The 14,040-nt window shown below is 33.3% G+C and overlaps 1 protein-coding gene across 3 annotated transcripts in view; it reads left to right on the forward strand.

The window, feature by feature from the left end:
* DNAH8 (dynein axonemal heavy chain 8) overlaps window positions 1–14,040 on the forward strand; it is a 142,134-nt gene that overhangs the window by 108,471 nt on the left and 19,623 nt on the right. For all 3 annotated transcript variants that reach the window (XM_040552327.1, XM_040552326.1, XM_040552328.1), the window contains 11 exons: window positions 371–583; window positions 2,038–2,175; window positions 2,505–2,632; window positions 3,389–3,560; window positions 4,285–4,440; window positions 5,298–5,453; window positions 6,366–6,548; window positions 6,960–7,065; window positions 7,945–8,197; window positions 8,303–8,493; window positions 12,936–13,057. In XM_040552327.1, coding sequence (XP_040408261.1) covers window positions 371–583; window positions 2,038–2,175; window positions 2,505–2,632; window positions 3,389–3,560; window positions 4,285–4,440; window positions 5,298–5,453; window positions 6,366–6,548; window positions 6,960–7,065; window positions 7,945–8,197; window positions 8,303–8,493; window positions 12,936–13,057 — 1,818 coding nt within the window. The remainder of the gene's footprint in view (window positions 1–370; window positions 584–2,037; window positions 2,176–2,504; window positions 2,633–3,388; window positions 3,561–4,284; window positions 4,441–5,297; window positions 5,454–6,365; window positions 6,549–6,959; window positions 7,066–7,944; window positions 8,198–8,302; window positions 8,494–12,935; window positions 13,058–14,040) is intronic.

Raw genomic sequence — 14,040 nt, forward strand, 5'->3', positions numbered from 1 at the left:
CTGAGGCTGTATCTTGGCTGAAATTTTTACGAAATGCTGCTTTTTAAATGCTTCTTAAATGGCAAAGCAGCAATATGAAATAGAAACTACATTCGCTGAAGTGTAATTTCTTAAAACTAGAATTGTTGAAGCATGTGGAAGGAGTTAGAACTGAATAGAACGCCCTTATAATAATAACTGTATGAATTACCTCCTTTTTCAGAAGAATTTTGGGAACTCCATTCTATCCTACCTTCTGTCCGTCCATCCATGCATCCATGCATCCATCCATCCATCCATCCATCCATCTGACATACTCACCTATAATCAACCTTTTGGTAATAAAATGAGTAAAGAGACTACAAATATCCTGTGTTCTTTTTTTTTGTAGCTTATGAGTGGCCCATTCCTGCAGAGTCTACAGCAGTTTCCTAAGGACTCAATCAATGAAGAAACAGTAGAATTACTTCAACCTTACTTTAACATGGAAGACTATACATTGGAGAGTGGTAAAAAGGTGTGTGGTAATGTAGCAGGACTCCTGTCTTGGACAGAAGCCATGGCGATATTTTATGGTGTTAATAGAGAAGTCTTACCTCTTAAGGTAACACATCACCTCTATCTTTGTGTTTTATTTCCATGTAATTTAATTTCATTTACTTTAATCGTCATAAGATTTATTTATTCTTAAATATGTAAATAAATTGATTCAGACATAACTGCCTGTAGAATGTAGTGGCTAAGGATGATATGAGTAGAAAAAAAAAAAACAAACTGTATCCTCCTCTTGATTCTAGATAAAGCACAGAACAACAATTTAGTTTAAATTAAATTTAGGAGAGATTAACTATACTATGAAAAGTAGTATTCTTCTGTTCCATTGTCTTTCCAAAAGATCCCAAATTTCTGTACCACACAGGAAAACAGAATTTTCTTAATGGCAGAGTGATCTCTGAAATTCACTTAGATAGATGTTCTGGTCTACTGTGTTCAGTGAAAACTATTTTCTGTGTTTTTATTGTGTTAGAATTGTTTTCATAATGTTGTACTAGGAGAAGATCTTCATTGATTCTCAAAAGAGTCCTGCAAACAGAGCTTTCATGCTGAAAAGAAATTAATAGAGGGTTACCAGCTATTTTACTTTCTCTGCTTTCATGCAATAACTTAAAGCAAGTGGAGGGCTGATTTCTTGCCCAGATATTAGCATTGTTAAGAGATTTGGGGCTCACATGAATAAAGGAGTTATGTTCCAATGTATTTTAGGAGTCATTTTTACTTTAGTGTGGGTGTTCTTTTACATGTTCATGAACATTTCAACAGAATTTTTTTATCAGAGGTAAAGATAATATAGGAGCTCAAATACAGTGTTTGTTGCTTTTTGGATTATAAAACAAGTATTTAATCCCTATAGATCCCAAAGGGGAAAGAATATGAATGGTGATTCCAAATCTTGTTTTGTCACAGGTATAAATGTAATTTAAAAAGCAACAGTGATGCAGGTTATGATTCAATAAATAAATAAATAAGAATCTAATGAATATCCTATATTTAGCATAAATATACGTTTAGGGAGGATTCACTGTTTTAGGATCACGATTTTGCAGTGGATGAAAACTGTATTGTTAGCTGATCAAGGACAAATCTGTTGTAACTGTCGATCACTGCAGAATACACAAATTAAAAAGAGAGACTAAAGTGTATAGTCAAGCAAGAAGATTGTGAGTGGTTGTTTTTTTTTAGGCTAATCAATATTTACAGATCAGAAACCTTAATACCTTAAGCAGCTTCCTCAAATGTAATTTTTTATTAAAACAAATATATATATATATAGTTGACAGTAGTACTCAAGGTTCCTACTAGATATTTAACACAAAAGTAGTATCTGAAGTATATATACATCACAGTTTTCAAAGGAAATAATATTTATTCAAATACTAATATAAATATGTTTCAGTGTATTATTGGCTGTTAATTTCCAACTAAGCAGGCAGAAAATAAATCCTCAAAGTATATTCGAGTCTTGTACCATTATTGTTTTAATATTCCTTCTCTTCGTAGGCTAACTTGGCAAAACAGGAAGGCCGCCTGAAAGTTGCTAATGCAGAATTAGCAAAGGCTCAGGAGGCATTAGATGAAAAGCAAGCTGAACTGGATAAAGTGCAGGCGAAGTTTGATGCAGCAATGAAGGAGAAAATGGTGAGATACAAGTATTTCTATTATGAAAATGCTTATATACAAAACTTACACTATCAGGAATCGATACAGACGTTCACTTTGTACCTACTACCCTGAATAACATGGATGAGGCTCATGCATAAAAATTAAAGAGATTTGAATCTGTTCTCTCATATTTTCTTTTTCCTATGAACAGGCACATATTAGACAATAGATGCACTTGCAGATCTCCAGAATGACCTCTAAATAAATCGATTAACTATCATAAGGTGTTGAACTAATATATAAAATAACTCTTAAGATTTTTGCATTCTATTATTAAATGAAATAGGACATTCTTTCATTTTTAGGACTTACTGAATGATGCAGAAACATGCAGAAGAAAGATGCAAGCAGCCTCTGCACTTATAGATGGACTGAGTGGAGAGAAAGTTAGGTGGACTGAGCAAAGGAAAGAATTTAAATCTCAGATTAACAGGTATCAAATTCATCAGAGAAAATAAAATGTAAAAAATGAAGAGCCAGCAAGCAATTTAATAGCTTTAATAGTTGTACTTCATTTTCCTCCTAGAAATCTTAATATAATTGCACAATTAAGTGAACTGTCCTGAAATTTGAATTTCCCTCCCATAATTATTTGTGAGTAACTGAATGCTTGTATTTCACTTCAGAACAATACCACACATTCCATAATTCATTTCAAAAGGGATTATTCTAGTGCAGTTATGTGCTTATGTTACAGCTGTCTCTTCTGTCCCCTTAACACTTCTCCTTGTTCTAATGTTACTAGGAAAGTGAAACCCTCAGATAGGTGGGAGATAGGAATGATCTAAGGCTGACTATGTGAAGGAATGAGGAAGAATTCCTAGCCTGATACTGGTTAGGAAAAGAAGCGTCCATTTTGATATTTGTTATGGCATATTTGAATGAAAGAGGGAGTTGTAGAAACTGGACATTAGCCCTTGTCCTATAACTGGTGTGCTGAAACACATGTAGTATATAGTAGGCCTTGTTCTGAGAAATTTAGAAGCTTTGGAGTCCCCACTATGTACCACTCCAAATGCAAAAATGTTGAGCACCAGTTCTTTCCTTAAATAGCCCTAAGAGCAGAAATCTTATATGTTTTAAAAGCTGCTTATCTAAATTGATAGAAAATGAAATTGCACATCACCTTTTAATTAATTTTTTTCTTTCTTTCTTTTTTTTGTGTGTGTGTGTGTTTTTTTTTTTCCAGACTTGTGGGAGATGTACTGCTTTGCACAGGTTTTCTTTCCTACTGTGGACCTTTTAATCAAAACTTAAGGAAGCTTTTGCTTAAAGACTTATGGGAAGCAGAGATGAGAGCCCATAAAATCCCCTTTACTGAAAACTTGAACCTGATTTCTATGTTGGTAGATCCCCCAACAGTAAGTTCTTGGTGATCAGTGGGTTTCATTTTAATTTCAGTGAACATATTTTCTTGCTGTTAGACAACATTATGCTTAGAACTGGACCATTATCCACAATATTGCTGTCCAGTGTAGTTCTGTGGTTTCCCAAAGTTCTTGGCAATTTCCACTAAACATCTGAGTACTGAGAATGTTTAGATAGATAAACAAGTTATGTATGATAAACAAGCTATATATTATACAATTGCATAATTGCCAGTAACATCATGTACTTTCATGCATCTTATTTTGGGAATCCATAACCACATCTATAGGATACATATCTACTAAGACAGTGTTGTTTGTTGTTAGCTTTTGTTTCTGTCAATGTTATCTGGGTATAGTCTGAAAAAAGAAAAACAGATTTTATATCAAAGAGAACGTTTAACAAAGAATGTGTGAAATATTTTCATGGGAGTCAGAAAGGCGATAATGTCTTTCCAGAGTATTCAAGTACTCTTCTTCAAATATTAAGCCCAAAACTCTCAGCCTGGTTTTCTCTTAATTGACCCCAGTGCTTAATTTAGCTGTCAAGTTTTCTTAGACTATAAATATTTTCTGTCTGTATTAGTCATTTTTCAGGAACTTCAGATATGCATCCCCTTTTGCTTGATGTCTCCATTGTTTCTTAGAACAATCTTGACTGAAGGATAATAGTTCCAGTGAGATTCTACTCCAAACTTTTTTTTTTTTTATTCTTCAGATTAGTGAGTGGAATCTTCAAGGACTCCCTGGAGATGATCTCTCAATTCAGAATGGTATCATTGTCACTAAGGCGACTAGATACCCCCTGTTGGTAGACCCACAAACTCAAGGAAAATCATGGATTAAAAAGAAAGAACAGGATAATGAATTACAGGTGAACAATGTTTTAAAAACATAATGTGCTACGTTATATTCCTTTAAATGTTATAGCCCAGCACTGTACTGCTCAGATGTTTCTTTCCAGTAATGAGCAGAGGAGAAGGATCACCTTTCTCAGCCTGCTGGTGATGCTCTTACTAAAGCAGCCCAGAATGCTGTTAGTGTTTGCTGCAAAAGCAGCTTGCAAGTTCATGTTCATATAGTTCACCAAGACCCAGAGTGCTTTTGTGCAAAGCTCTTTTCCAATAGGATGGCCCTATTTCATAGCTGAAGCTAAAATCTTGAAAATAATATGAGAGGTTTCTGAATGTTAAAATAAATAATAATAAAAAAAAAACAATACAAAAGTAGTGTTTTATTTACTTATTTTTATGGTTTCATATACTACAAGTCCCTTTTTTGTGCTATTTCAAATATCTGAGTTCATGATATTGTAACAGTGATTCATCTATTAGGCTGAATTCAGAAAGAATTTCTCAAGATTTAAAAACAAAATTAGGAAATCTTATCTGTGGACATAGAATAGAAAATCAGAAGTTAGACGTGTGATTTCAAAAATGCACGTAACATTTTCAACTTTCAAGAAGTTGTGCCAGTTTTACTTGTGTTCTGATAATGAAATTTTGCAGATTCCATTACAGCCGATCTTTTACTTCACCATTTACATTTCATTGTATACACAAGCAGTATTTCTTTCTGGATAAATTGCTGCATGGCCAACATTTGTTACTGCCTTTAAAATGCAACTAACAAAACTAATGAAAAAAGTTTTTGTAGTGAGATCTGTGGTTTTCATGTAAGACTTTGAAGAAATGCTTTGTCCTTATATCAATATATAATTTATTTTTTGAGGTAACAACTTTGAATCACAAGTATTTCCGTACACACCTAGAAGATAGTCTTTCATTGGGACGATCACTTGTAATTGAAGATATAGGTGAAGAGTTGGATCCAGTCCTTGATAATATATTAGAAAAGAATTTCATGAAATCTGGAACTTCTTTTAAGGTTAGTAATTGAATGAAAGACCTGGAATAAGTAGTTAGTTTTGCGATGAATGATATTTTGCCCATTTATTCCAAACCTCTACTGCATCAGGTAAACTTTGTATTCAGTAGGGTAGTGTGAAGAATCAAACTGAACTAATAAAAAACAGGAGGCAGAACCTCAGCTGAGTAGTAAGTTGATGAGTCTAAAATTTAACTACTGAAGTTATTTCTGAAGTTTACAAACCAGAACCAATTATGTTTATTCTTTTGAATGCTTACAATACTTTCTATTGATTTTCAAGCAATTTCATTTTACACCCTTTAATAGAACTATCTAGGTTTGAAAATATATTTCTGTTTCTAGTGTGGAATGCTGATGGTAGCAACCATGGAATCTTTAGTCTGTAATAGAACTATATTCTGAAGCAACAAGCCGAAAGTTTTATTAATAATATTAAGTATACTCCCAACCTTGAAAAATCATGCAGGTTTCTGACCTTTAATAGATGAAGAAATGACTTGCAAATTCTTAAAGCATCCCCTCTTCAAATACTCTGAACTTAAATGATTGTAAATGCTGCATATTGTTGCATGCATTTTTTTTTTCAAATTATCTTAATTAACTGTCTGGAATCTGACAGAGATTACAAAAAAGATTGTTGATGATAGTGGAAACCAAATGATTGCTATTTTTGTGGCAATCCCACAGTGGAAGTAATCCCTATATTTATCTGAAACGTAATACTACTTTTACAGTATACCTCTACTGTTACATTTAGTCATTATTTTCGTGACGAATTTGAATTGTGAAATAAAGTTCCTCTCTTTGGTATTTTAAATATTCATTTACTTATTTATTGCTTGTCCATATCGTTGATGTGAATATGGTTCATTTTCCTCTGCTTAACATTATCATATACTTACTCCACAGGTGAAAGTTGGTGATAAAGAAGTAGATGTAATGAGTTCCTTTAGACTATACATTACCACAAAGCTACCGAATCCTGCTTTCACACCTGAAATTAATGCAAAAACATCAATTATTGATTTTACCGTTACAATGAAAGGACTTGAGAATCAGTTACTGAGAAGAGTAATTCTTACTGAAAAACAGGTAACCTAACAGTGCACATAAACCATAGTGATGCTTAATTTTGATTTAACTGTTTTAGTATATATATAAAAAAAAAGTTCAAGTGGAAAAAAAAAGTCATCCATTTTCTAAATTTTTTATGGAGATTCAGTACGGAAATTTTAAAATGACAATAATATACACCGGTGATTTTCTACAGATGGCTGTCAATATGAAGAAAAATAAGCAGAAGCATTTGGCATTCATAAGATACTTCCAACTGAATAAAAATGCTTAAAAAAAAAAAAAAAAGATGCTACAGTAACATATTTTAGATAGCAGAAAAGATAAAATACACATTCCATGAACTTGAAAAGTCAGCACCTGAATTTCAAGTATGATTCATAGCTACCGTACATAGTGTCATGCCATTTCCTTGTCTTTTAATAACAGGAACTAGAGGCAGAACGAATTAAACTCATGGAAGATGTAACTTTTAATAAGAGGAAGATGAAAGAACTAGAGGACAATCTTCTGTACAAACTAAGTGCAACTAGAGGTTCTGTATCAAAGAGTACAATAACTAGGATTTTAAAGGGCAGATTAGGCTGCTGCACGTTACAGCCTTTCCATACAGAAATTGGTTTATCTATGTAAAGTATAATACGTGAACATACAATGGTAGAGATTTGAAGTATGTGATTTACCAGATATGAGGAATTTGGTATGATAGCAAGCCATTATATAGCTATTCCAGACACTAAATATTTTAAACACCTACACAAGTTTTGTGAAATAAACCAAATTCTTCATAGCTTTCTGCCCCTCAGATGAGGTAAAGTATCTGATCATGGGCAAATCCTTAATCCACTGAAAATGCAGAGTTAAATGGGCTAGTTTAAATAGTATTGCAAGTCTTTTGCATTACATTAGGAGCCTGCACATGATCTTTTTTTTTGGGGGGGGGGAGGGGGACGGGGGGATAAAAATAAAAAGATGGTGACTTCCAGCAGATTGATTAAAAAGTACTTGAGATGGATGAATACTATTTTGTGTGTGATCATTGTCTTTAGGACCCTAAGTCTCTTTGACTTTGAATGTGACAATCAACAGACTAACAAAAATTGTATAACTCTGTATGAATATCGTATGTTATGTGCCTGGAAGAGGTGACATGTCTAGTAAATGATGCAAAACTCTTGGTGCACATACATTCAACTTGACATAAGTTGAATGCATTTGTTTTGCTTATTGAGTATAAAAATAAGTTTTAGTCTTATGTACACTGTTTGGTCTCCATTTTAAAATGCTTTCTGCAGTTCAGTAAATCATTTACATTAGATATAAATAATTGTAACTTAGTCTTTTGATTTTTACATATATGAAGGTTTAAAAATGTTATAAAAATGCCCTAAACATCCAATATTTGGCTTTTTAGGTTCACTAGTAGATGATGAATCCTTGATTGGTGTTCTGCAAACAACTAAACAAACAGCTGCTGAAGTAGCTGAAAAGTTGTCTGTGGCAGCAGAAACTGAAGTGAAGATTAACTCTGCTCAGGAAGAATATCGACCTGCTGCTACACGTGGAAGCATTCTTTATTTTCTTATAACAGAAATGAGCATGGTCAATAATATGTATCAAACTTCACTGGCTCAGTTCTTAAAGTTATTTGATCAATCTATGGCCAAGTAGGAAGTCAGATTTTTCTAATATTCAAATGTTTGTCTTTCTGATGTGTTTCTTTCCAAGATGTTATTAATATGCTTTTCTTGTGTTTTGTTTTCATGATTCAGATCTGAAAAGTCTCCTTTACCCCATAAAAGAATCTCAAATATTATTGAGTATCTTACCTACGAAATTTATATGTACTCTGTTAGAGGCTTGTATGAAAACCACAAATTTCTCTTTACCCTCCTCCTGACGTTAAAAATTGATCTTGAGAGAGGACGTGTGAAAACTAGAGAGTTCCATGCACTCATTAGAGGTAAGTTTAAAAATTTGCGTTATATATAGAGGTAATTTCAACCTTTTAAACTTTTATACCATTTCAATGTATGTTTTTGTGTTTTTTTTTTGGCTGCATGGTTTCTGCCAATAGTTCTGTGGGAGCTGGCTCTGTCTTATCCCTGTTGTGGTCCAGTGAATTTAAAAGTGGTTTCACATCTCAGTTCTGTCTCTGCATTTTATCCAGGCTGTGTTCTTTCCTGAGAACAAGGTGATAGTTCTGGTTCTCTGGTTTAATTATTGGTTATTTTTGTATTACATTTGCATGTTTATTTTTATAAATTAGATGACTTCTTTTTCTTTTGCTGCTCTCATTTCAAGGAGCTGAATAAAGCTATCTTCTAAGGTGCCATAACATCTCTACACGTGGTCTGGGAGGTGCTACAGCCTTCTATGGGTTTCGGCTTAAGCTTTTTCTGACTCTTGCCAATCAACTAACAATCATCTTTACAGAACCTAACATGCTTCTGTGGCCCAACTGGCCAGGTCTACCTCTGTACCCTGAATTTATGACTGTGCTGAAAAATGTGACCGCAATTACTTATGCAGAGGTCCATATAAAACCTGCTTGAATCTTACAATGATCAAATGAATTTTGCAAACATCTAATGTCAAAGTGGTGACCATGCTTTTGGAACATCATTAGCTGCCTTTAATGAATAAAATGGGTAGGAGAAAAAAAGATTACATTCACATACTATTTTGCTTTCCTGTTTGTCATAGTGGCTTTATCTTTTGAGAAAGGAATTCAGCTACCATTTTACCACTGATGTCAGGCAGGGTATGCTTTGAAATGCTTTCAAACTGAACTGTCTGCATTAGACAAGCATTAGACAAGGAACCTTATTTCTTGGCTTCCTAGCTCATGGATTTTTGTTTTGCTGGAAGAAGATACACCTTGAGCATCTAAAGCAGAAAGTGGATGCTTATCACTTTGTTATTGATGATAATCTATAATAAAATACAGGAATACTTTTAACAATTTTTTTGTCTAAAATGTAAGAACGCAGTTTCCCACCTATGTTTATGACAGCTGATTTGATAATGAGAAATTCTTCTAGTGCACAAAATGCCACCATAAAAAAGTAATAACAGATTTTATTTCTATTATTTCCAATGATTATTTCTATAATTATTCGTATGCTCTTGAATCAGATGGAAAGTGGGCAGATGCCTTGCCAAATTGTCCTGGATGCTTAGGTATCTTCTGCAATGAATGTATTGTTCAAGTTTTTCCTCCTTGGATGAGCAGTTTGTTGGTGCAAAATGAATGCCATGTTACCAAATGTCATCAGGCAGCTGAAGAAAGCTTTCTCCCTTTTTTATTTTTCAAAAAAATCCCTCTACCTCATTTTTTTTTTTTCCAGGAGGAGAGCTTTCATGGCTTATCATCAGCCATATTATCAGGGGATGTCTCAGTGAAAAATCATTTCTATTTGAAATTGAAAGGTCCCTAGAACACATTATTCCACTGGTCTCAGGAGATTAGCAACTCTAAATCTTTCCTCCTGCTGAAGTACATAAATTGAATTCCATTCTGCTTTACTGTATTCCATTAAAGCCAAACACTAGGACTTTCCTGAACACTTTAGTGCTATAGCTTGAAGGTATCCTGAAGTCAGCAAAACATAGAAAACAGGTCCCAAAATTGAGGGAAAATAGCCTATATTCAAAATGTTTATAAATACATGTGTATATATATATATATATATGTATATATATACTTGCTCTGTTTTTCTGCCATGAGAATGGCATAGATTATCTATGGAAATTGTAGAAAGAAACAAAATCTAAAATATAAAAGAAAATCTAAGTTCGTTGAAAACTTTATAGGTGTTCTGACACTGCAGTCTGCTACGTTGTTTTCCATTAAAAAGTGGACTAATGCAAATGAAGATTGATCTTTTCTAGCATAAAGTCTATTTTACTAAGAAGCTGCATAGATGTAAAAGAGTGCATTACAGAACTGCAAAACATCTTTGGTTTTGACTTAAATAAAAACCAGAAATATTGCCAAGTATCTACTTTGTGGAAAACTAATGATTACATCTTATAAGTAAGAAAAGGCTATTTGTCTAAAGTGATTGCGGTAGTCACAGAATTCAATAATTTCCAGCCCCCCCCCCAAAAAAAAAAAATCCAGTTGGACTACTGTATTAAATTTGTGAAAGATATGATTCTGGAAAAATATATCATATTGTAATAATGCTAATGCTAATAATGGATTACAGATTTGTGTAAAAAATTTTAGTTATCTTCTATTTGATTTCCATTATTTCAGTTTGCAGAGATTATGAAGTTCTGGGTTCCATGTGTGGATCCCAGCATCATTTCAAGCCATATATCCTAATGCCAAGGACATGAGTAAAAGGATGCTTGAAGGAAATTTTAACAAGTACTTACTGGAAAAGCAAAAAAGACATTATTTTCACCCCAGATTTCATGAAACAGACTTTTCTCTGAGGTTACTGAAGCTTGTCATCCCTAGAGAAAAGGGAAGGAAAAAAAGTTCAGTAGTAGGAAAAGTTCATAATAAAAGATCATGAAGGAGCTTAGCACTTTTGTATGACAGAAATAATTTGGATTTTTATGTAGAAACTTCACATTCTTGAAGAAGAGTTTGCCCTTTAATCAACCCTGTTTCCTTATGTAAACATTCAAATCATATGTGATCTAATTCTATTTCTTGATTATATCTAAATGTCTCCATATGTGGATGAAAGGCTTGCATAATTCTTTTTCTAGATGCTGGAACTTTTCATTTATCCCTATGTATGGCTAAATGAAAGCTAATAAAAGGAAATATGTTTCTAGGCATTGCACAATTAATAACATAACAAACCACTAACCATAAGACCTTAGCAGGATTTAGGAAAAGATTAAGTATGTATATTAACAGCAAGAATATCAAGCATTACAATGAGAAACACATTGTTGACATTTTTGGAATTCATATTCTTCATTGAATATGCCTGCATCTAAAATTAAGGTTTAAATGAAAACTTTCCCCAAAACAAAAACTTCCCTAAAATCTGTTTAATGGCCACTCGTTGGAACTTGCACTTTCATTTGATGGTAATAGTTCCTGTTGACATAATATTGCCCAGATTTTGCAAAGTAATTCTTCCATTTCAACTTAGGGAATATAGAAATAACTAGGAAAATACCTAATCTTTCTGAATCTTCTGTTTATTTATCTCAGTCTTTTAAAAGTAGAGTTACTCTTTCCTGAAAATCATCACTAATAATATAAATAAAATTCTTGCATCCTGGAAGCCTGCAGGAAAACCTCTCAACGACTCGAATCTTTCTCTGTAAAGTCTATAATGTAAGCAAAAAGAGACTTCATGCAAATCAGAAAGTATTTGTTGCATTATAACATTTGAAGTACCATAAAGTTTCTTATAAATTTGTCAGAACTTCAAGCTTTGTTTTTTTTTTTTTTTAGCTGTATGAAAAATGCTATAAATAATATAATTCCAATAATTTCTTAAATTAAAAAAAATGTGTTTTTTTTGTTTTGTTTTTGTTTTTGTAAAGAATTAATGTTCTAATCTCCTTTCACTCCAGTGGTAGGATTGTCTTCTGTTCTTTTTCTTCTTGCCTTTATGATACATTTTCTCTATATTCCATTCATGGAGAATTTGGGGATGAAATGGATGCAGAGTCAAAAAGTGTTAAATCTTCTTCATAATTTATGGAATAATTAAAAACAGTTTGTAAAAGTATGAATATTTGAATTGAAAAGGGATCAACATATATATTTATGTATGTATATTTTATAAGCATGTATGTATAATTTGAAAGTGTTAAAATAATCAAAGCTAGCATAGGCTAATCAAAAATAGCATAGGCTATGTTATACACACACACGTGCTCACGTACACATCGCTGCTTAAAAATAGTAGTTATTATTCCAAGATGCTTTTTTAGTCTGTTTGTAGCAAACTGGTGAAATTCATTATACCACTGACTTAAATGAATAAAATAGTCTTAGACCTGAGACCCCTGGAATAACAACGTCCAGTTTTCCTGAAAGGTAGCATTAATTAATTTGCAGAGGACTGGAGAAGATGCAGCTACAAGATGAAGAAAATGATAACTATAATACAAAACTAATTTGGAGTCTTTCTTTTAGTCTGTTTAAAGTCATGTTTCAATCTTATCCCAAGGGTATTACTTAGTCTTCTCTCCACGTGCATATCAGAGGATGTAAAATGTGTATGATCTACTGGCTATCTGGCTTTACATCTACTATTTAAGGTGATATATGCTCAATATTTAAAATGATCTGTACACGAGTGCAAGTAGTACCCCAGTGAAAGTGACATAGTCCAGAAAACATAATTTAAAAAGCAATACCAAAAATATCTTGATCTTTGGACTGTGATGTATATTTCATCCAAATGTTTTTATCTGCAGGAGGTGCAGCACTGGATTTAAAGGCTTGCCCACCCAAACCATTTCGCTGGATTCTTGACATGATGTGGCTAAACCTAGTGGAATTAAGCAAACTTCCACAGTTTGCAGAAATTTTGAATCAGGTGATATTTATTAATTATGTTAATAGGCAGTTTCCTAATCATAATCGTGCTCCCATATTTCACATTGGGAGTGCACATGAGAGATGTAGTTAAAAACAAAGAAAAAAGAGTATAAAATAATAAAGGCGTAGAAATGAACAGTTAGGCAAAGTCCTCCATTCCTAGATATCTAGTTTAATTTAATATAGACATATTCCTCTTCAAACATTTAGATGACCCTGTTGCTTTTCACACTGTTACTACCTCCAGCTGTGGTTGAGGGAGAGATGACATAAAGAGATAAGTAATAAAACCTTAGTAATTTTACTGAGCCAACTGAAGTCCCTTTTGTCCAGTAATCTATCTTTGGTTGTGGCCTTCAGTAGATGCTTTGAGAAGGTATCTCCTCTGAATACTGTCCTAGCATGTGCTCAGGTTGGTGTCAATGTATATAGAACTGTTGTTTCTTTTTGTTTTCTCAGACTTGGATTGCAGTTCTAAAAGGGACATTTGTGTTGTTTCTTAATCTGAGATTATAGGAGATACATGGTTGGAAGAGGTTCCTGTATGTTAATTTCTCACTCCTTTCCCAGTCTATTCTTGATTTAGGTTGTTCTGAAATTTCTTCCATGTAAGTTAACCAGCCAGAGCTACATAGTTTATAACAGGCATATGGTGCTGTATTTCAGAACAGATGGCATCAGTGTGTTCCTCATTTTCAGTCCAGTAATCTGAGAATATTGCAGCTGACTCTCCCCACTCAACTGCATAGTAATTTTCATAATGTTGCGTCCACCATTAGCCCTTGTTCTGTTAGGTCATATGTTCTAAGAGGTGCCTAAATAGCGGTCATATTTGTGGTCAGATTTACTCTTTCTTAAGTCAAAAGCTTTCTAGAGCTTGTTATTATTAATCTGTGATTCTTTGACTGTCTAGACTATACTGGGACAGAAAGCTTTTTCTCTTAGTACTTGGCGACTAGAAGAAATAAATCAGTCATGGTA

Source organism: Cygnus olor, chromosome 3 (genome assembly GCF_009769625.2).
Source record: "Cygnus olor isolate bCygOlo1 chromosome 3, bCygOlo1.pri.v2, whole genome shotgun sequence".
In the NCBI taxonomy this organism is placed as follows: domain Eukaryota; kingdom Metazoa; phylum Chordata; class Aves; order Anseriformes; family Anatidae; genus Cygnus; species Cygnus olor.